Genomic DNA, 21885 nt, shown 5'->3' with positions numbered 1-21885 from the left:
GCTTCTTGCTGCCTCTGTAAAGCAGCCAGCGTAATCAAAGAACTCACCCACTCTGGACAGCCTCTCTTCTCCTTTCTCCCATCAGGCGGAAGGTACAAAAGCTGAAAAGCACAAATCACCAGGCTCAAGGACAGTTACTATCCTGCTGTTAAGAACCCATAGAACTTAGATCATAGGACAGTTTTCTAAAATGATTAATTTATTTAAATCTGTCTCTGTTACACTTTAATAGTAAAGAATGAGTAAGAGTAAATAAGTAAAAGTTCTCATCCTTTTTCCTTTAAAATGTCCATAATTATTGTTACTAGTTCATTCATCAGAGATGATACTTACTTTAGCCCATCACCCCTACTGGGGCATAGTCTGTCGAGAGCAGCTCGCCACAGTCTTCTGTTCTGCCCCACTCTGTCAAGTTGTTCTCCAGATGTGGCCCATCTTGTGATCCCAGCTCCCCCAGGGATGAGGTCTTTGGAGCTTCTGTTGCCGTTTCTGTAGCTCTGGGTCTTTACACGATGGGGCTGCTAGCCCCATGCCCAACCCTCCTCCCTTTCCAGCTGTCCATAGCGGAATTAATCAGTGACAATCTCTGCTGACGATGACCATGGTACCTGAGAGATAGGTTGGAAGATTAACTTTAGTACCTCTTTATCAGTTTATCTTTAGTACCTCTTTAGAAGTCTGTTAACAATATGCATTTCAGGTGAAAGGGGTTAGTTCTGAGATCTGTGAGGCAAGTTTTTTTTAATAGAGGGTGGTGAGTGCTTGGAATGTGCTATGAGGGCAAGTGGTGGGGGCAATTTGGGTACACCCTCTCAAATATATTCACAACCCCTGACTATGACTCTATAAGAGCTCTCTCTCACTCTCTCTCAGGAGCCCCTGTCAGCACAGGACACCGAGAACTCCATGTTGCAGACTGATGTCAGGCGGGATTTCGAGGAATCGAGGAAGCAGGTGGAGGCCTGTATCCAGGGGGCGGTGCAGTTCCTTCAGGATGAGGGCACCCCCGAAGAGCTCATTGCTAAGCACCAGGTAGGTTTGAGACAGACGGCCGGCTCGCTGGTCCAGGAGCCCAGTCTGAGACAGACGGCCGGCTCACTGGTCCAGCAGCCCAGTCTGAGACAGACGGCCGGCTCGCTGGTCCAGCAGCCCAGTCTGAGACAGACGGCCGGCTCGCTGGTCCAGGAGCCCAGTCTGAGACAGACGGCCGGCTCACTGGTCTAGGAGCCCCTTTGGGCTGAGCTCCTGATACATATAACTTTGGAAGGGTTGGGCAGGTGGAGTTGATCGAGACTGGCATAGAACAATATAGCACTGTACAGGCCCTTCAGCCGACGCCGTTTTGCCGACCTTTTAGCCTACTCCAAGATGAATCTCACCCTTCCCCCTCTACACAACCCTCCAGTTTTCGAACATCCATGTGCCTATCTAAGAATCTTCTCAAATGTCCCTAACGTATCTGCCTCTACCACCACCTAGCAGTACGTTCCATGCGCCCAGCATTCTGTGTAAAAATAAACAAAAAAAAAACTTACCTCTAACATCCCCCTCTACTTCCCTCTAATCACTTTGCAATTACACTTCCTCGTATTAGCCATTTCCATTTCCACCCTGGGAAAATGTCTCCGACTGTCCATTCAATCTCTTATCATATTGTACCCCTCCATCGGGTCACCTCTCCTCTCCCTTCACTCTGAAGAGAAATCAAGTCCCAGCCCGCTCAACCTTTTGAGTTTGAAATAAGACCAGAAGCCACAGGAGCAGAATGAGGCCATTTGGCCCATTGAGTCTGCTTTACCATTCCATCATGGCTGATTCATTATCCTTTCCACCCCATTCTCCTGCCTTCTCCTCGTAACTTTTGACATCCTGACCATTCAAGAACATGTCAACCTCCATTTTAAATATACCCAAAGCCTTGCCCCCCCATGGCACCGAATTCCACCGATCCATCACTCTCTGGCTAAAGAAGTTCCTCCTCATCTGCGTTCTAAAAGGACATCCTTGTTTTCTGAGGCTGTGCTCCCAGGGGGAGGTGGGGAATATGTGACTGGGACATGAGATGATTGCCTCCAGAGTGGGGAAATAAAGCCTTGAAACTGGAGCTGAGGCATCACACATGGGGTGGAGGGGGCTGGGGGGTGAGTGTTCTGGTAGATGGTTCCACCAATACAGATGGGAGATAGATTGACTGGTGCTAGTCAGGCTTGAGGGGATGAATAACCTCCCCCTTCTTCCTGCAAGTTCTGGCTGTGTTGGGCGGGGTGGGGGAGGCGGGGTAGGGAGAATGGGTCCAGACCAACTGATGGGATGTTGCCAACAGACAGGGCAGATGTTTCTGGGGTCTGTTGGTGTCTAACTGCACTGTACACCAGGCAGTACTCAGGGTGGGGGTGCTTATCTGGTGAGAGAAGGACCCAGGAGGGTGGGCGGGGGGGGGGGTGGTGGTGGAGAAAATAGGGATAGAAGGAGATGTGAAGGCAGTGGGATTGGATCCAAGGCTACTGAGGGGGTGGTGGGAGAACCCAGCGGGTGGATTGGAAACTGTGGACAGCCAGAGTCTTGCACTTTATGTGACACTGCCGATTTCCAGCATCTGCACACCTTGGTGTCTCAGGTTGGGTCATAAGATGTGGGGGTGAGATGAGATGGGGTGGGATGGGTGCTGCGGAGCAGAGGAGTGGGGGAGATGTCTGAGGGTGGGTGGGATAGTGTGGGCAGGGATTAGGGTGGGTTAGAGGTCTAAGAGGAAGCAGTGTGGCGGGGGTAGGGGGAGATGTGGGGCTGCGTGGGCAGTGGATTGGGGAGGGGTGGACATTGGTCTGAGGGTGGGGTGGTATGGGTAAGGGGTAGGGGAGGAGTTGGGGCTGTGTTGGTTGTGGGCCAGGGGAAGGAGAGGGAGAGGGGTAGGGCTGGGGCAGTGGGTAAGGGGAAGAACTGGAGGAAAGGTCCAAGGGTGGGACAGTGGGTCAAGGGAGAGGGATGAAGGTGGGGCAGGGGGTCTGGGGAAAGGCATGAGGAGAGGGCTGAGGGTGGGGCAGTATGGGCAGTGCGCAGGTCAGTGTGTAGGGGAGGAGTCTGAAGTTTGTGGGTAGTGGACATGGGGAGGGGTATGAGGGTGGGCAGTAGGTCAGGGCTTGGTCAGTGGGTTCGGGGGGATAGGAGAGGGGTAAGGGGGGAGAATAGGGGTGTGTGGGGGTGGTCGGCACCATATGAGTTGCTGCTGTTCCTTGTAGGAGACGATCCGGGCCTTTAACTCGGGGACTCTGTGCCGGTTCCTTGCTGCCACGGACGTGCTCCAGACCACCGCCTCCCCCCAGAAGCGCCAAGCGGTCTCCGAGCTGCGGGAAGAACTCCGTCGGAAATGGGCAGTGAGTCCATCGGAGTGGTGGTGGTGATGGTGGGAACGCCCAGTCCCATCCCAAAGGCCTGCCCACAACCCCTCCCTGACACCCTACCTCATCTCATTACGGTCAACTCCTCCCCGACCTTTCCCAATTCGACCCACCAACGTCACCCCGATCTCTATCTCACACTACCCCACCCCGACCCGACCCGACAGCGTACCCCTCCCTCTGTACCGCCTCCCCTGACCGTTATGCCTGTGTGGGTGAAGTCCTTCACGGGTCAGCTGCTGCCATGGCGCTAAAGAGCTGTGCTTTCCCCTTCCAGATGGTGCAGCCGGCTGTCACCGCGCACTTGCAGCGACTGGACTCTGCGGTGGGGCACACGGCGACCGGCCGGGCTCGTCGGCAGTCCGAGACGGGGACGGAGGCGGAGCCCGGAAACCCGAGTGTTTGCCGGGGGTCTGGTCCCGCACAGCAGGTACCTGCGCAACGGTTGGGTAACAGTCTCATCTCACGGTGTGTGTGTACGTGCATACCTGTGTGAACATGTACCTCTGTCTCTGTTTCCTTGCAGAGCCCTGCTGGCGAAGGTGCTGGTCCGATGGAGGGTGAACCATGTCTGGTGACAGGGCAGCAGGCCGAGTGTGCATCTGCCTACAGGGTCAGCCTCACTGGCTGTGAACACGGCCCAGGGAGGCTGGAGGAGGCAACGGGGGCTGGGACACCTCTGACAGGGTAGGTACCCTCTGGCTCAGTGTTCTGTCTGCATAAACGTTATTGAGTAGCCTGCCTTAGGTGGAATCACCCAGGGCCAGAATGGGAGGGAGGGAGATCTTAACCCTTAGAGGTTTTGGTGAACCAGCTGTTCAAAGGAGTTGTCAGAGTGCAAGGTGATTTTGTGTTCTACTAAATTACTGATGCAAAGACTGAACAGTCCGATAGAGAGGACCAAATGTCCCAGTGCAATGGCTGGTAGTGTCGTGGATAGGACAGAAGGTTGTCATAGGTTATAACAGGACATTAACAAGACAGAGCTGGGTTGAGAAGTGGCAGATGGAGTTCAATCCGGAAAAGAGTAACGTGATTCACTTTGGTAGCATGAACTTGAAGGCAGAATACAGGGTAAATGGCAGGATTCATAGAAGTACGCGGGAACAGAGGGATCTTGGGGTCTACGTCCCTCGATCCCTCAAAGATGTCATGCATGTTGATAGAGTAGTTAGGAAGGTGTATGGAGCTCTGACCTTCATTAGTTGGGGGATTGTGTTCAAGTGTACAGGGTAAATGGTATCTTTAAAGCAGAGGTTGATAGGTTCTTGATTAGTAAGGGTGCCAAAGGTTACGGGAGAAGGCAGGAGAGTGGTAAAAATTCAGCATGATGGAAAGATGGAACAGACTCGATGGGCCAAATGGCCAAATTCTGCTCCTATGTCTTATGGTCTGATGGTAATGTTGCAGCTGGATAAGACTCTGGTTAAGCCACACTTGGAACGTACAATTGTGTTCAGTTCTTGTCTCCTCATTGCAGGAAGGATGTGGAAGTTTTCGAGTGGGTGATGAGGAGATTTACCAGGATGCTGCCTGGATCAGAGAATATGACATATGACGATAGGTTGAGTGAGCTGGGGCTTTTCTCTTTGGAGCAAAGGAGGATTAGAGGTGATGTGATGGGGGTGTACAAGATGATAAGAGGCATAGATAGAGTGGACAGCCTGAGGCTTCTTCCCGGGGCAGAAATGGCTAATACAAGGGGGCATAATATTCCTGTGATCTGAGGGAAGCATAGTGGGTTGTCAGAAGTCGGTTTTGTTTACACAGAAGTAGTGGGTGTGTGGAATGCGCTGTTGAGGAGGGGGTAGGTTGGGTGGGTGGTAAAGGCAGATATCTTAGGGACTTTTAAGAGACTCTTAGATAGGGATGAATTAAAGACAAATGGAGGGCTGTTTGGGTAGGAAGGTGACCTTAGAGTAGATGGGAAGGTCAGCATATCATGGGCCAACGGGCCTGTACCGTTCTATGTTCTAAAGATTTATTGCCAATTTTGTGAAGTATTCCAGGTGTTTCGCAGGTAGGTTGACAAACATTGAAGAAGTTTTGCTCTCTGTATAATTGTGTGGGATGTGTTTGTTCGTCTCTGGGAGACGTGATAACCACCGAACGTTTAATTTTGCAGGGAGGTCCGGAGGGAGGGTGAGCTGCTGCAGGCGAGGCCACAGGAGGAACTTGGTCGGCTGGCTGGGATGGAGTGGTGCGGAGATCCGGCCAGGAGGGTGACTGGCGCTGGCGAGGAGGATCAGAAACCCGCTGATCTCAGAGCAGCCAAGTGCAGCGGGGACTCCGAGGCTGTCCTCCCACCCGGGGTGGCATGGGGTGACCCGGATGAAGGTGCTCTGGGTGCTGGGCTGGAGAGCAGACGTCCCACCCGAGTGGTGGAGGGGAGTCCAGCAGCTTCCAGAGCCCCCGTAGTCGAGGGTGACAGCTCTGCCTCTCCTTGCTATCTGTCCTGCTCACTCAATGAGGACGGACAGAACATGCTTCAGGAAGCCAGTGAGCTGGAGGGGGGCAAACAAGCTGACAACCTCCGTCAGAGGCTGGGAGTCCTCAGAAGGTGGGAGCTGGACACTGCCGGGGTGGCCCCATGTTCCGGTCAGCCGGCAGGAATACAGGGTGGGGTCGTCACGGTAGATGCAGGACAGACCGGGGCCCTGGTGGGGCCGGTTGAGAAAGGTCCCCCTGCCAACCTGGAGAGCCTGGCCGGGCCCCTCCCTGTGAACAAGGGTGGCCACCAGAGCTGGTCGGAGAGCCCAGAGCCTTGGGTAGCAGGAGACTCGGGGGCAGGAGGTGGGAACTGGCCCTTGGGTCTGGGAAAGGAAGAGGGGAGTGTTCCACCCACCGCTGGGGGCTTTAGGGTTCAGGGACAGGGGCTCCCAGGTGGCAACCCAGGCCCATGTCCCACCCAGGCTGCAGGGAGTGGCCTGCCCTCCTCAGGATCACTGGCTTGGGGATACCACTCCCACGAACAGAGCACACAGAGGGCCAAAGAACCTCAGCCCACAACAGTACTGGAGGATAAGCACGAACAGGACCGTGGCACAGTGACTTGGAGCACCAGGGTTGAGGGCGTCAGTCCCCGTGCAGAGGCACAGAGTGGCTGCTCTCCACCAGGGAAAGACCCTGTGGTTTGGGACAGGAAGGTGAGGGTGCCCTCAGGGGAGTTACCAGCGGCCCCTCGGGATATTACAGCTCCCAGAGATGATGGGGTGGGGGCCAAGGGACTCGGTGCCGTCCCGTGTGGGGTCTCGAGTCAGCTCTCAGCCGGAGGGCTCCTGGAAGTAGGCAGCTCCATGTCGGACTTTGATGTAGGACGACCTCGGCAGGAGAACGGACGGGAATCATTACCAGGAGAAAGGCAGCCCGTTCTTAATTATTCCCAGCCACTGGGGGGACCTTCAGACTGCAGACGTGCGGTGTGTGACCCAGCCGGAGAGCATTGTGGAAGATCACCTGAAACAATGGAAGAGGTGACCTGTTTTGTTTCTTTTCTAACTGATTCTCGGAGAAATATGATCAATTTTATTGTAGATGGGTGCACGGGTGGAATGAAAAACTTACCTGCAGCAGCATCATAGGAACAGAGCATCAGATAAACAGCATTCACAAGAAAAACACAAATTAAACATTAATTATACACTATCTCTACAAGAAACAGAACAAAGAAAAAGTCTACTTTAGTGCTAAGTGGTTATCCTGTTGCTGAACTGAATTAGAATAAAATTTATGTTGTGAAATTTGTTTGCAGCAGTAATACACAAAATAATATATTACATTAAGAAATAACTGTGTGTGTATATGTATTTGTGTTTATATGTATACTTATGTATGTATATACCGTATATAAATAAGTTATGCAAAAAGAGAGAAAAAGTAGTGAGGCGGTGTTTAGGGACTGTTCAGCAACGTGATTGTCGAGGGGATAAAGCTCTTCCTGAAACGTTGAGTGTGTGTCTTCACGTTCCTGTACCTCCTACCTGACCTGTAGTGATCAGGGTTTCGCTGGTTGGTTGAAGACTTGTTGAAGGGGAGTAACTGTTCCTGAGCTCGGTAGTGTGGGACTTCAGGCTTCCGTACTGAAGCTGCCATACTATGGCACGGTCCGGATTGTGGGGATTGTTGATGGATGTTGCCTTCTTGATGTGGCACCTCCTGTAGATACTACCGATGGTGGGGAGGGTGAGTAATGTGGATAAAAGCAAATGTCTCTGTAGACGTCACCACAGGCAGTGACAAAGGAATACCGGTACTTTAAAGGGAAAAAAACCCTCACTCATTTGAATAAAGTTTTGAGTGTTGTCACACCCAGCCCTTAAAACAGACACAATAACATTGAAATTTCCCTTGGGTTATCTAGGATCTCTCTCCTGGGTTTCCTATTTACGCATTTCCCATTCCAGTTGCTTCTTGTTGCTCCCACATAGTAGGTCAGCCTCCCTAAACTGGGTGTACTCCCTCCTGTGCCCTTGTCTCTGAGCTGGGATCAGATCTCACTGTGTTCCCCTCTCTGAACTGGGATCAGATTACACTGTGTTCCTGTCTCTGAACTGGGATCAGATTACACTGTGTTCCTGTCTCTGAGCTGGGATCAGATTACACTGTGTTCCTGTCTCTGAGCTGGGATCAGATTACACTGTGTTCCTGTCTCTGAACTGGGATCAGATTACACTGTGTTCCTGTCTCTGAGCTGGGATCAGATCTCACTGTGTTCCTGTCTCTGAACTGGGATCAGATTACACTGTGTTCCTGTCTCTGAGCTGGGATCAGATTACACTGTGTTCCTGTCTCTGAGCTGGGATCAGATTACACTGTGTTCCTGTCTCTGAGCTGGGATCAGATTACACTGTGTTCCTGTCTCTGAGCTGGGATCAGATTACACTGTGTTCCTGTCTCTGAACTGGGATCAGATTACACTGTGTTCCTGTCTCTGAACTGGGATCAGATTACACTGTGTTCTCGTCTCTGAACTGGGATCAGATTACACTGTGTTCTCGTCTCTGAACTGGGATCAGATTACACTGTGTTCTCGTCTCTGAACTGGGATCAGATTACACTGTGTTCTCGTCTCTGAACTGGGATCAGATTACACTGTGTTCCTGTCTCTGAGCTGGGATTGAATCTCATTGTACCCCGTCTCTGAGCTGGGGTCAGATCTCACTGTGTTCCCGTCTCTGAGTTGGGGTCGGATCTCAGTATGTGCTTCTTCTTTCCCTGATTTAGGAGTCGTTTGGAATTCCGGTTTTGTCCTTGACTGATCGCCGTGGGATAGAACTTCAGGGCCTTGAGGAACAAGAGGGGGAAGGTCAAAGCAGCCGTGACATTGTGACAAGGTATCATTCTGCAGAGATGAGTGATTGCTGATGAAGGGTTCTCTGTGATCTGATTCATTCCCATAACAAAAGCCAGGAAGGAAGATTGGTTACTGGTTACAGGAATGGTTGGCGTCATTATAGGCACCAAGGTTCATTTCAGTGTCCTCTACCTGTGTTCCACCCAATCTTAATGACCCCAACCTTTCCCAGTCATTCTCATTGCTCTGGTGTACATTGGAGAGGAGAGCTGGGAGAGAATTGGAAGCACGAGAGATTCTGGAAAGCCAGAGTAACACATAGAAAATGCTGGAGGAACTCAGCAAGTCAAGCAGCATCAATGGAAAGGAATAAACATTTGATGTTTTGGTCTGAGATCCTTCATCAGGACAGAAAGGTCGATTATTTATTCCTTTCCATAGGTGCTGCTTGACCTGCTGATTTCCTTCAGTGTTTTTTACATGTTACTGGAGAGGGATATGGGTGAAAGACGGGCAAATGGGACTAGGTCAGGCTGGCATGGCTGAGTTTGCCAAAGGGGCTGTTTCCGTGAGCTGTCTGACTCCATGGGTGATGCCTCTAATTGGAAACTCCCAGGAGCAGTGTACAATCTGTTGTCCCAGCCAGGCACAGTAGTGTAGTGGTTAGCATAATGCTTTACAGCATCAACCAGGGTTCAATTCCCACTGCTGTCTATAAGGGGTTCGTACACTCTCCCTGTGACTGCGTGGGTTTCCTCCCAGATTTCAAAGTCACACTGTTGGGGTTAGTAAGTTGTGGGCATGCTATATTGGTGCTGGAAGTGTGGTGACACTTAATGGGCTGCCCAGACTCTAATTTGGCAGTCAATGCAAAACGATGAGACTTACTGGACGTTCTGGATGTTTTGATGTACGTGCGACAAATAAAATTAATCTCTTTCCTTCCGGCCAGTGTCCAATCTTAGAGCTGTCTGTTCTCGGTTTAACAACTACTTTTCATTAGCACCCAGCTGAGATTCTATCTAACCTGGGCTGTGTGCTTTTCCTTTGTGCTTAGGTATGAAATAGCGGAAGATTTGGAGCAGATGTTGAAGAGGCTGGGGACTTGGGGTGGGTTGGACCCCCATTGCCAGCCAACCTTGTTGGACCTGAGGGAGAAGCTTCAGGAGGTGCAGGTATGGATTGTGAACTGAGCGGGGTGAGAGAGGGAGGGAGGGGGGAGGAGAGAGGAGGAGTGAGAGAGAGAATAAAGGTTTGGAGAGAGTAAATAGGGTGTATGAACTAGGACTGTATAGGTGACACTGGGTTTACAGAGGAGGGTTGTGTTGGCAGGACATTGCCATATCAGTCCATAGGTAGGAAATGTCTGCCTTTGACATTCTCTTTCCTCACAGGCTGCCCAGTCTCAAGTGACGTCCTGCCTCTCTGAGTCTGATGCAGAGCTGATGGAAGAGCGTGGAATGGACCCATACATGCTGCCCTCAGCCACTAGGAGTGGGAGGGAGGACCTGGTGCAGTTACAGCAAGCTCTCCAGCGCAGGTACCTCCCGCCTCCTCTGTGCCTGACCAGAGATTAGGGATGAACGTCACCACAACCTCACCTTCCAGCTTCTCTCCCCTTCCTGGTTACATCCCCTTCTGCACATATAATTGACCACCCCCCTCCCACCACCCACCCACCCCCTCTGTGGTCCTGGTTCTGTCTGTCACACACCTCTCCCCTGAAGGGTCACACTTTTGCCTCCTTTACTTAACAGAGTTAGGGACTGATAGCCCTCGTGGTCCTCTTTCCTTCCCTCCAGCAGCTATCTCCAGAACTCCCCTCCCTACGCCTTACTCCATCTGCTCCTCGATATATTGCCCCTTTATCTGCCATGGTCTCCCATCTCCACCCCTGCTCCTGTCCCCTACCTGGCACAACTTTCCTCACACCCCTCCTCAGTCCACCAGTCACCTTGGACTCCTCTTTCACCACTTCCCTTCCCTTCTCTATACTGACCATCACTTTTCTCAGTCCTCGAGTAGGGGTTTGACTCAGAATGAGGGCAGCTCCTTCGCCTTCCACCGATGCTGCCTGACGTGCGGAGTTCCTCCCGCTCCTGGTGCGATGCTCCAGGTTCCAGCCTCTGCAGTCTCCCGCCAGAACCAGAATCGGATTTTGTATCACTGACGTGACATGAAGTTCATTTTGCGGCAGGAGTAGAGTGCAATACATAAAATATATGATAAGTTACAGTAACAATAGAGAAAAATGACATTTTGTGCAGCAGTTCTGTGGGTGAAATCTCCTTGTTGACGAGAGAGGTCGAAGGAGAGTGGTCAGACTGGTTCAAGCTGACAGGAAGGCGACAGTAACTCAAATAACCACACGTTACAACAGCGGTGTGCAGAAGAGCATCTCTGAAGGCACAATACATCAGACCTTGAAGTGGATGGGCTCCAGCAGCAGAAGACCAGAAGCATACACGCAGTGATCACTTTATTAGTTACAGGAGGTCCTCAGTAAGTAATGAAAAAAGAGAACAAAACAGAGCAAGGCAGCAAAACAGTTCATGGACTCTTCAGAAATCTGACGGTGGAGGGGAAGGAGTTGTTCCTCAATCCTTGAGTGTGGATCTTCAGGCTCCCGTGTCTCCTCCTTGGTGATATTAATTAGAAGTCCCAGTTGATGAGAGTCCTTAATGATGGATGCTGCCTTCTTGAAGAATCACCTTTTGAAGATGTCTTTGATGGTGGGCAGGGTTGTGCGTGCGATGGAGCTGGCTGAATCTTCAACCCTCTGCAGTTTTTTCCAGTCCTCTGCATTCTTGCCTCCATACTGGATAGTGATATGACCAGTCAAAATGCTCTCCATGGTACACCGAGAAATTTGCTGGAGTCTTTGGTGACTTTTCTCCTCTCCTGCTGCCAATGACAAGGATACAGAGACATCTGTAGTTGGTTGTGTTAACGTTGTGTGTGTTTGTTACAGAGAACGGTCCCTGAGCTCGGTGCTCAGCACCCTGGAAGGACTAAAGGAAGAAATTCTCCCGTTGCATGATTCATTGCTCCGATTCCAGAATCAGCCAGTGGTGCTGAGTGGACGTAGCCTGAAGCTCGAACCCCATTTGGAGCTGCTGAAGGTACAACTGGTCAAAGAGGTGGATTTGTGAGAGGTCCTGAGTGCACACTGCAGGAGAGATTGGAACAAAAGTACACATTGGGGGCTGAGGCTTAAGGGGGAAGTGGTTTGGAAGGGGATCCAGGGAAGAACTTTCTCCCTGGGGGGGGGGGGGTTGAATTGGGAATCCATTGCCTGAGGGGGTGGTGGAGGCAGAGGGCAGAGGCTCTCATGAGGTGCAGGAAGTATTTGGGGGAGAATGTACAGGCTTTGTGGCAATGTCTGAGTGAGAAAGTGGGTGTCCTCCCAGTCAGTGTCCAATCACAGAGCCCATTGTCCTCTGTCCTCCCAGTCAGTGTCCAATCACAGAACTTACTGTCCTCTGTCCTCCCAGTCAGTGTCCAATCACAGATCCTATTCACAAGAAATTCTGCGGATGTTTCAATTCCAGAACAAAGTATACAAAATGCTGGAGGAACTCAGAAGGTTTCAGGCCGAGTCCCCTTTCCAGGACCTATTGTTTTTTCTCCCGTCAGTGTCTAATCACAGAGCTCATTGTCTGTCCTCCTAGCCGGTGTCCAATCACAGAGCTCATTGTCTGTCCTCCTAGCCGGTGTCCAATCACAGAGCTCATTGTCTGTCCTCCTAGCCGGTGTCCAATCACAGAGCTCATTGTCTGTCCTCCTAGCCGGTGTCCAATCACAGAGCTCATTGGCTGTCCTTCTGGTCAGATCAAAGGCAAGCTGGCTGATTGGATCCAAGTTCAAGAGCCATGAGGTTATGTTCGAGTTATGGAGTCATAAAGCACTACGGCACAGAAACAAGCTCTTTGGCCCATCTAGTCTGTGCCAAACTCTTATTCTTTCTCGTTCCATTGTGCTGCACCTGGACTATATCCCTCCAAATCCTTACCATCCACATTCTTATCCAAACTTTTCTTCAATGTAGAAATCGAACCTGTATCCTCCACTTCTGCTGGCAGCTCGTTCCACATCTTCACCATCCTCTGAGTGAAGCAGTTCATCCTCAGGTTCTCCTTAAATATTTCACTTTTTGCCCTTAACCCATGACCTCTTGTTCCAGTCTCACCCAACCTCACTGGAAAAAATTGCTTGCTTTTACTCTATCTATACCTCTCATAACTTTGTATACCTCTATTAAATCTCCCCTCATTCTCCTATACTCCAGGGAATAAAGTCATAACTTACTCAAGCTTACCCTATAACTCAGGTCCTCATGTAACATCTTGTAAATTTTCTCTGTACTCTTTCAAAATTATTGATTTACTTCCTGTGACCAGAATTGCACACAGTACTCCAAATTAGGCCTCACATAATTAGGTCTTGAACAACTTCAACATAATATATATACCAACTTCAAGTTCTATCCTCAGACCTTTGATTTATGAAGGAATATTTTCCTGACAATGCAAAGTGTTGCATTTTGGGAAGTTAAATCAGGGTAGGATTTATGGTCAGATCATGGGAGTGTCGTCGGGCACAACAAGTACATATTTTGCTGAAAGCAGCGTTACGGGTGAGACAGTGTGGCGAAGAGGGCATTTGGCATGCTGGCCTTCAGTATAGATGTTGGGATGTTACAGTTATACAAGATATTGGTGAGGTATGAGTGGGAGTATTGCATTCAGTTTTTGTCACCTTGCTAAAGGAAAGATGCATGAATACAGAGATCTACAAGAATGATGCCCAGACTTAGGAGCCCGAGTTATAGGGAAGGTTGGGCAGGCTACAACTTTATTCCTTGGAACACAGGAGACCGAGGGGTGAATATATCCATTGTCGGGGGAGGGGGGTGAACACACATAGTCTTTTTCCCAGGGAAGGGGAATAAAAGCTAGACATACAGTAGGAGACAAAAGATTTAAAAGGGACCTAAAGGACAATTTCCTCACCCAGAGGGTGGTGAATATATGGAATGAGTTGTCAGAGGAAGTGATTGAGACAGGTGCAATAACAGCACTTAAATGACACTTGGACAGGAATAAAGATGGCAAAGGTTTAGAGAGCTATGTGCCAAACCTGGGCAAACGGGATGAGTTTAGGTGCATTTCTTAGACAATAAGATTATAAGACTTAGGAGTAGACTGAGGCCCATATCCAATCAGCTCCGCCATTCTATCATAGCTGATAAAATAACTTTCTCAACTCCATCCTCCTGAATTCTCCCCAAAACCTTTACCAAGAGCATATTGGCCTCTGCTTTAAATGTACACAATGACTGGGCTTCGACAGCCGTCTGTGGCAATTAATTTCACAGATTCACCACCTGCTGTCTAAAGAAATTCCTCCTCATTTCTGTTCTAAAACGACGCCCTTCTACTCTGAGGTTGTGCCCTCTGGTCCTAGACTCCCCCACAACTGGAAGCATCCTTTTCATGTCCACTGTGTCTAGGCCTTTCAGTATTGGTTATGTTTTAATGAAACCCCCATCCCATCTTTCTAAACTGCAGTGAGTGCAGGCTCAGAGACACCAAACACTCCTGAAATATTGACCCTTGTATCCCAGAGATCACTCTTGCTGAGCTCTTCTGTAACCTCTCCAATGGCAGCACGTAATTTCTTAGATAAGGGGTTTGGTCAGCATAGAAGAGTTGGGCCAAAGGGCTTGTTTCTGCACTGAGACTTTGCTACTTATTCTGCAGCAACTTCAGACTGCAGTTGAGACCCTGACGGAAGGCTGTGAAGCTGTGTGTGGTGAGCGTCCAGACAGTCTGGAGCCTGTCGATCACCGTGCGGTTCGCTCCATTGCCCAAGCCTACGCCCAGCGATGTCAGGAGATGGGGGCACAGATGCAGGCTGCTGCCTCGGCACTCCGAGGCCTGGACCGTTTCCTGCCGTCACTGTGGGCCACAGAGCCCCGGGATGGGGCTGGACGGGGGCAGCAGGCAGAGACACCCGGCCTGCGGTCAGAGGAGGAGGCCGAGCGTCTGCGGGTTAGGGCCCGACAGCTGGATGAGACATTGGAGGCGGCGGGCCTCCGCCTCGGCGACGGGAGTCCGGGCGGCAGGGTTCGTTGCCAGGACCTGGTGGCGGTGCTGGACCGGGAGAGAGATGCCACTGGACGGGAGGAGCATCTGCCTCAGGAGAAGGTGCGCGTGGGGCAAGAGCGACTCGTCCAACACCTGCAAGAAATTGAGCAACGTGCACAAGCCATGTTGTTACCTGAAGCCACAGTTCCGGCCATACAGGGGAGGTAGGCACCGTTGGGATTAACACCCCCACCAACCACTCTCCATTCCATTCCCCAGAGGTTGTTCTTTCAGTCTATTACAGGACCACGGAAGGACAGAATTACAGCACTTCATGATGTGCTCTGTTTACAATTTCAAATCACAACGTAGTTATCGCTGTCCACCTCTCAACCCCTGGTCCCAGTAATCTCCTATTATACCTGTTGACTTCACATCTTATCACTCGCCAGCTTGTACTCCTTCCCCACCCCTCCCGACACTTTTCACAGGGGGAAAGTATGAGAGATTCAGAATCAAAATCAGGTTTTACATCATCGGTGTATGTCATGAAGTTTGTTAACTTTGCAACAGTACAATACAATACATGATAAATATAGAAAAAAACTCAATTACATTAAGTACATATAATAAATAGTCAAATTAAAATAATTAGTGCAAAATCAGAAATTTAAAAAAGTGGTGAGGTAGTGTTTATGGGTTCAACGTCCATTTAGGAATCAGATGGCAGAGGGGAAGAAACTGTTCCTGAGTTGCTGAGTGTGTGGCTTCAGGCTTCTCTACCTCCTACCCGATGGTAAATATGAGAAGAGGGCATGTCTTGAGTGCTGGGTTTTCTTAAGGATAGAAGCCGCTTTCCTGAGGCACCAGGCCGTGGAAGATGTCCTGGATACTAAGGACGCTCGTGGCCATGACGGAGCTGACTGATTGCAGATTACTTTGATCGTGTGCAGTAGCATTTCCCCCCCCCCCCCCACCCCATACCAGACGGTGATGCAACCTGTTAGAATGCTCTCCACGGTACATCTGTGGGAGTTTTCGAGAGGTTTGTGCAACAAGCCAAATCTTCTCTAACTCCCAATGAGATATAGCTGCATCGATAAGGTCAGATCCTCAGAGATCTTGACACCCAGGAACTTGAAATTGCTCTCTCTCGCCACCTCTGATCCCTCTGTGAGGATTGGTACGTGTTCCCTCGTCTTACCCTTCCTGAAGTCCACAATCAGCTCTTTGGTCTTACTGACGTTGGGTGCAAGGTTGTTGCTGCGACACCACTCCACTAGTTGGTATGTCTCATTCCTGTACAGCCTTGATGATTCACAGTATTTACAATTGCAATGCAATAGTCACTGTCCACAACACACTTGAGCCCACTCGTGCTAGAAATGTGCCAATGTACCAGTGGATGTTTCCAGGGACACCTGGGCGCGAACATAACCCCAAAAGAGAGGCAGACAGTCGGCCTGGGCAGAGCCCTCGACTGCCTGAAGAAATGGCCAGCTTGGCCTGGGCCACGAGCAGGCTGACATGGAGGTAACTCTCTGCTTCCCTCACACCTTGGTCCGTGAGGCTGGGTAACCGATCCCTCCGTCCTCGAGCCGGGTCTCTGTCCCCACCCCCTCCACCTGTACACTTGTCTGAGGCTGTCTGAACTAACTGTGACCCTGTAACCCCCCCAGGCTGGACGCTCTGAATGAGTTGGAGTGCGAGCTGCAGCAGACAGAACAGGAACTGGCCCAACTAAGGGAAATGGCTCAGCAGCTGGTCACCTCCAACCCGAGCCTCGCCGGAGAGGCACAACAAATGGTCCAGACTGCCAAAGAGGCATGGACCGTCACTGCAGGCAATCTCCAGGACTGGTTAGTAACGCGTGGGACTCACCGTGGGCAATCTCCAGGACTGGTTAGTAACGCGTGGGACTCACCGTGGGCAATCTCCAGGACTGGTTAGTAACGCATGGGACTCACCGTGGGCAATCTCCAGGACTGGTTAGTAACGCATGGGACTCACCGTGGGCAATCTCCAGGACTGGTTAGTAACGCATGGGACTCACCGTGGGTAATCTCCAGGACTGGTTAGTAACGCATGGGACTCACCGTGGGCAATCTCCAGGACTGGTTAGTAACGTGTGGGACTCACCGTGGGCAATCTTCAGGACTGGTTAGTGACTCATCTCTCACGAGCTCGCAGTTGCTGTGACTATATTGTATGTCAAGTTCTGGGCAGCACACGGGTGTCAGGAAGAAGATGCACATGGAAATTCACAGTACACAGATGCTGCCTGGAGTAGACAGCATGTCTTGTGGGGTTGTGTAGATCGAGGGAGGGGTGAAGGAAGAAAGGAGGTGACTTGATGGAGGTGTACAAGATGATAAGGCACATAGAGTGGATAGGCAGAGATTTTATCCACATGCTAGAAATGGCAAATACAAGGTATAATGATTTTAAGGTGATTGGAGCAAAGTATGGGGGATGTTGAGGTAGTTTTTTATTTCATGCAGAGGGTGGTGGGTGCCAGGGGTGATGGTGGAGGCAAATACATTAGGGACATTTAAGAAACTGTTAGATAGGCACATAGGTGACAGAAAAATGGAGGACTATATGGGAGGGAAGGGTTAGATTGATCTTAGAATTGGTTAAGAGATTGGCAGAACATTGTTGGCCAAGGGGCCTGTACTGTGCTGTAATGTTTTAAGTTCTAGAACAGAGAACAGTACAACACAGGGACAGGCCTTGCAGCCCACGATAGTTCCATCTGCCTGCACATAGTCTATATCTCACAATCTATGCCTCTTATCATCGTGTACACCTCTGCCAAGGCACCTCTCATCCTCCTTTGCTTGAAAGACAAAAGCCCAGGCTCCCTTAACCTATAGACATGCTCTCTAGCCTGGGCAGCATCCTGATAAATCTCCTCTACACCCTTTCTAAAGTTTCTACATCCTTCCTATAATGAGGCGACCAGTCCTGGCTGTCCACTCAGTCCACTGTAAGAGGTTATGCCTTTTATAATCTTGCTCATCTCTATCAGCCTTTGCCACTCCAGGGAAATTAAACCCAATGTGTCCAACCTCTCATTATAATACAAACCCTCTAATCCAGGGAGCATCCTAGCACCCCCTCCAAACCTCACCCAAGTTCTTCCCAATTGACTGAACACCAGTGCCCAGACATTAATAATTCACAATTCACAATTAATAATTCACGTTATTCACATTAATAACCAACACACTCAAGGAAGTGCTGGGGGTACTTTGTAAGTGTCGCCACGTCTTCCAGCGCCAGCATAGCATGCCCACAATGCTAGGCAGAGTGTCGCAGGACACAACGAAACAGAACACAACACTTGACAAAACAACAACAGCAAGATAAGCCATGTTCCTCCCTCGCTCCCAAAGGCACATGCATCGTCCTCGAAGCCCAAGGCAGGCCGTCTTCTTCGGCCTCCAGCCTCCAGTGGACTCGTAGATTTGCAGACACTGGGTCCTGACTTCCCCAGTGGACTCGTAGAGATTCACAGACTTGGGGCTTCAGTCTTTGGGCCTCAGCTTCTGGATTTACAATCAACCTTTCATTCAGATCTCAGATTGACCTTGGCTTTGATTTTGACTTCCAATTAACCTTTGCACTATGATCTGGACCTCTGATCATCTTTCTGGCTTTGATCTGGACTTTCGACCACAACACTCTCTCAACACTTAGCAAGGGCAGCCTGTTGTTCAGTGCCACAACACAACTCCTTTGTGTCTCCAGGCAGGACCAGTGCTCTCTGTTGGTGGACTTCCTGAGGGAGTTCCAAACTCACAAGAAGGACCTGCTCTCCACCATAGAGAAGGGCAAGAATCTGACTGCACGACACTCGTCTTACATGACGAAAGAAAAGCTCCAGCAGCTAGTGAGAGATGTAAGTATGGGTGATAGCTCTGGGCCTTGTAATCTGAGCAGAGGAACTGCTCCAGTGCACTGAGATGTTGTCTGTCTGGATGAATGCCTTTGGGGAGGATGGGATGATTGCTGATAGATCATTATCCATTTTTAGCATTCCTTCAATGGGTATTTCACAATGACTTGCTGTATGCAGACAGAACCCAAAACACTGCTTCTCTCGTAGTGATCCTCTCTCAGTACCCGCCCCTCCCACAGAGTGACCTTCCCTCATTACCACCCCCCCACAGTGTGACTCTCCCTCAGTGTGACTCTCCCTCAGCAACACCCCTCCCACAGTGTGACCCTCCCTCAGTGTGACTCTCCCTCAGCAACACCCCTCCCACAGTGACCCTCCCTCAGTACCACCCCCTCAATACAACCCCTCCCACAGAGTGACCTTCCCTCAATACAACCCCTCCCACAGTGTGACCCTCCCTCAGCAACACCCCTCCCGCAGTGTGACCCTCCCTCAGTACCGCCCCTCCCACAGCAACACCCCTCCCACAGTGTGACCCTCCCTCAGTATTGTCTTTCCCTCAGTGTGACCCTCCCTCAGTATTGTCTTTCCCTCAGTGAGACCCTACCTCAGTACTGCCCCTCCCTCAGTGAGACCCTCCCACAGTGAGACCCTCCCACAGTGAGACCCTCCCACAGTGAGACCCTCCCTCAGTACTGCCCATCCCTCAGTGAGACCCTCCCACAGTGTGACCGACCCCTCAGTACTGCCCATCCCTCAGTGAGACCCTCCCACAGTACTGCCCATCCCTCAGTGAGACCCTCCCACAGTGTGACCGACCCCTCAGTACTGCCCATCCCTCAGTGTGACCCTCCCACAGTGTGACCCTCCCTCAGTACTGCCCATCCCTCAGTGAGACCCTACCTCAGTACTGCCCATCCCTCAGTGAGACCCTCCCACAGTGTGACCCTCCCTCAGTACTGCCCATCCCTCAGTGAGACCCTCCCACAGTGTGACCCTCTGTCAGTACTGCCCATCCCTCAGTGAGACCCTCCCACAGTGTGACCGACCCCTCAGTACTGCCCATCCCTCAGTGAGACCCTCCCACAGTACTGCCCATCCCTCAGTGAGACCCTCCCACAGTGTGACCGACCCCTCAGTACTGCCCATCCCTCAGTGTGACCCTCCCACAGTGTGACCGACCCCTCAGTACTGCCCATCCCTCAGTGAGACCCTCCCACAGTGTGACCGACCCCTCAGTACTGCCCATCCCTCAGTGAGACCCTACCTCAGTACTGCCCATCCCTCAGTGAGACCCTCCCACAGTGTGACCCTCCCTCAGTACTGCCCATCCCTCAGTGAGACCCTCCCACAGTGTGACCCTCTGTCAGTACTGCCCATCCCTCAGTGAGACCCTCCCTCAGTACTGCCCATCCCTCAGTGTGACCCTCCCACAGTGTGACCCTCCCTCAGTACTGCCCATCCCTCAGTGAGACCCTACCTCAGTACTGCCCATCCCTCAGTGAGACCCTCCCACAGTGTGACCCTCCCTCAGTACTGCCCATCCCTCAGTGAGACCCTCCCACAGTGTGACCGACCCCTCAGTACTGCCCATCCCTCAGTGAGACCCTCCCACAGTGTGACCGACCCCTCAGTACTGCCCATCCCTCAGTGAGACCCTCCCACAGTACTGCCCATCCCTCAGTGAGACCCTCCCACAGTGTGACCGACCCCTCAGTACTGCCCATCCCTCAGTGTGACCCTCCCACAGTGTGACCCTCCCTCAGTACTGCCCATCCCTCAGTGAGACCCTACCTCAGTACTGCCCATCCCTCAGTGAGACCCTCCCACAGTGTGACCCTCCCTCAGTACTGCCCATCCCTCAGTGAGACCCTCCCACAGTGTGACCCTCTGTCAGTACTGCCCATCCCTCAGTGAGACCCTACCTCAGTACTGCCAATCCCTCAGTGAGACCCTCCCACAGTGTGACCCTCCCTCAGTACTGCCCATCCCTCAGTGAGACCCTCCCACAGTGTGACCCTCCCTCAGTACTGCCCATCCCTCAGTGAGACCCTACCTCAGTACTGCCAATCCCTCAGTGAGACCCTCCCACAGTGTGACCCTCCCTCAGTACTGCCCATCCCTCAGTGAGACCCTACCTCAGTCCTGCCTTACTGCAGACTTCTAGTGCCAAACCCTTCCACAAGTACCCTGTGACGTGCTAGCAGAGAGTGGCTGGGCTGAATGATCTCTGTGCTGCCTGGCCTGTGGTTGACTCCTGTGGGAACTGGGGTGTTGCTCACTCCTCCATTGCACCAACAGGTTGATGAGGCCAGGCAGGATCTCAGTGATAAGCAGGAGATGCTGGACAAACTGAAGAACGTCTGCTGGCATCTGCAGTCCAACCTGCGCAGGATCACGGAATCGGAGTCCCTGCCTTTCCAGCGGGAAGCAGAAAACCTGGTGGATCAGTGGCTGGACGTAAGTGCCCTCAGGATGAGGAGCTGGTGTTTCACGATGGCTCCCAACCACATTCCAGCTTCTTCCGTGGTAATGGGGGGGGGGGGGGGGGGGGGGGGAGGGTGTGACACGATAGTGTAGCGGTTAGCATAACGATTTACAGACAGACATACTTTATTGATCCCGAGGGAAATTGGGTTTCGTTACAGCCACACCAACCAAGAATAGTGACGAAATATAGCAATATAAAGCCATAAATAATTAAATAATAATAAGTTAATCATGCCAAGTGGAAATAAGTCCAGGACCAGTCTATTGGCTCAGGGTGTCTGACACTCTGAGGGAGGAGTTGTAAAGTTTGATGGCCACAGGCGGGAATGACTTCCTAAGACGCTCAGTGTTACATCTTGGTGGAATGAGTCTCTGGCTGTATGTACTCCTGTGCCTAACAACAGCGCCAGGAGTCAGTGATCAGGGTTCAATTCCTGCTGCCGTCTGTACGTTCTCCCCATGACCATGTCAGCTCCCGGGCGCTCCGGTTTCCTCCCACATTCCGAGGACATACAGATTAGCGTTAGTGAGTTGTGGGCATGCTATGTTGGTGTGAGAGGCATGGTGACACTTGGAGGCTGCCCTCCAGCACATCCTCGGACTGTCTTAGTCGTTGACACAAATGGTAGACTTCACTGTATGTTTCCATGGATATGTGACAAATAAAGCTAATCTTTAATCTTCTGTCAGCTCAACCTCGGTCCATCTTCTCCC

At 51.2% G+C, this 21885-nt stretch overlaps 1 protein-coding gene across 4 annotated transcripts in view; it reads left to right on the top strand.

Annotated features, from left to right (window-relative positions):
* The window catches only part of LOC140724815 (nesprin-2-like), a 288546-nt gene that overhangs the window by 31270 nt on the left and 235391 nt on the right, over nucleotides 1–21885 (top strand). For all 4 annotated transcript variants that reach the window (XM_073039455.1, XM_073039456.1, XM_073039454.1 and 1 more), the window contains exons 9-21: nucleotides 874–1032; nucleotides 3237–3371; nucleotides 3673–3825; nucleotides 3922–4082; nucleotides 5521–6868; nucleotides 8619–8728; nucleotides 9746–9863; nucleotides 10083–10228; nucleotides 11660–11810; nucleotides 14451–15001; nucleotides 16457–16636; nucleotides 18531–18681; nucleotides 20983–21141. In XM_073039455.1, coding sequence (XP_072895556.1) covers nucleotides 874–1032; nucleotides 3237–3371; nucleotides 3673–3825; nucleotides 3922–4082; nucleotides 5521–6868; nucleotides 8619–8728; nucleotides 9746–9863; nucleotides 10083–10228; nucleotides 11660–11810; nucleotides 14451–15001; nucleotides 16457–16636; nucleotides 18531–18681; nucleotides 20983–21141 — 3522 coding nt within the window. The remainder of the gene's footprint in view (nucleotides 1–873; nucleotides 1033–3236; nucleotides 3372–3672; nucleotides 3826–3921; nucleotides 4083–5520; nucleotides 6869–8618; nucleotides 8729–9745; nucleotides 9864–10082; nucleotides 10229–11659; nucleotides 11811–14450; nucleotides 15002–16456; nucleotides 16637–18530; nucleotides 18682–20982; nucleotides 21142–21885) is intronic.

Source organism: Hemitrygon akajei, chromosome 3 (genome assembly GCF_048418815.1).
Source record: "Hemitrygon akajei chromosome 3, sHemAka1.3, whole genome shotgun sequence".
Taxonomy (NCBI): domain Eukaryota; kingdom Metazoa; phylum Chordata; class Chondrichthyes; order Myliobatiformes; family Dasyatidae; genus Hemitrygon; species Hemitrygon akajei.
This window is presented reverse-complemented; position numbering and strand designations above follow the sequence as displayed.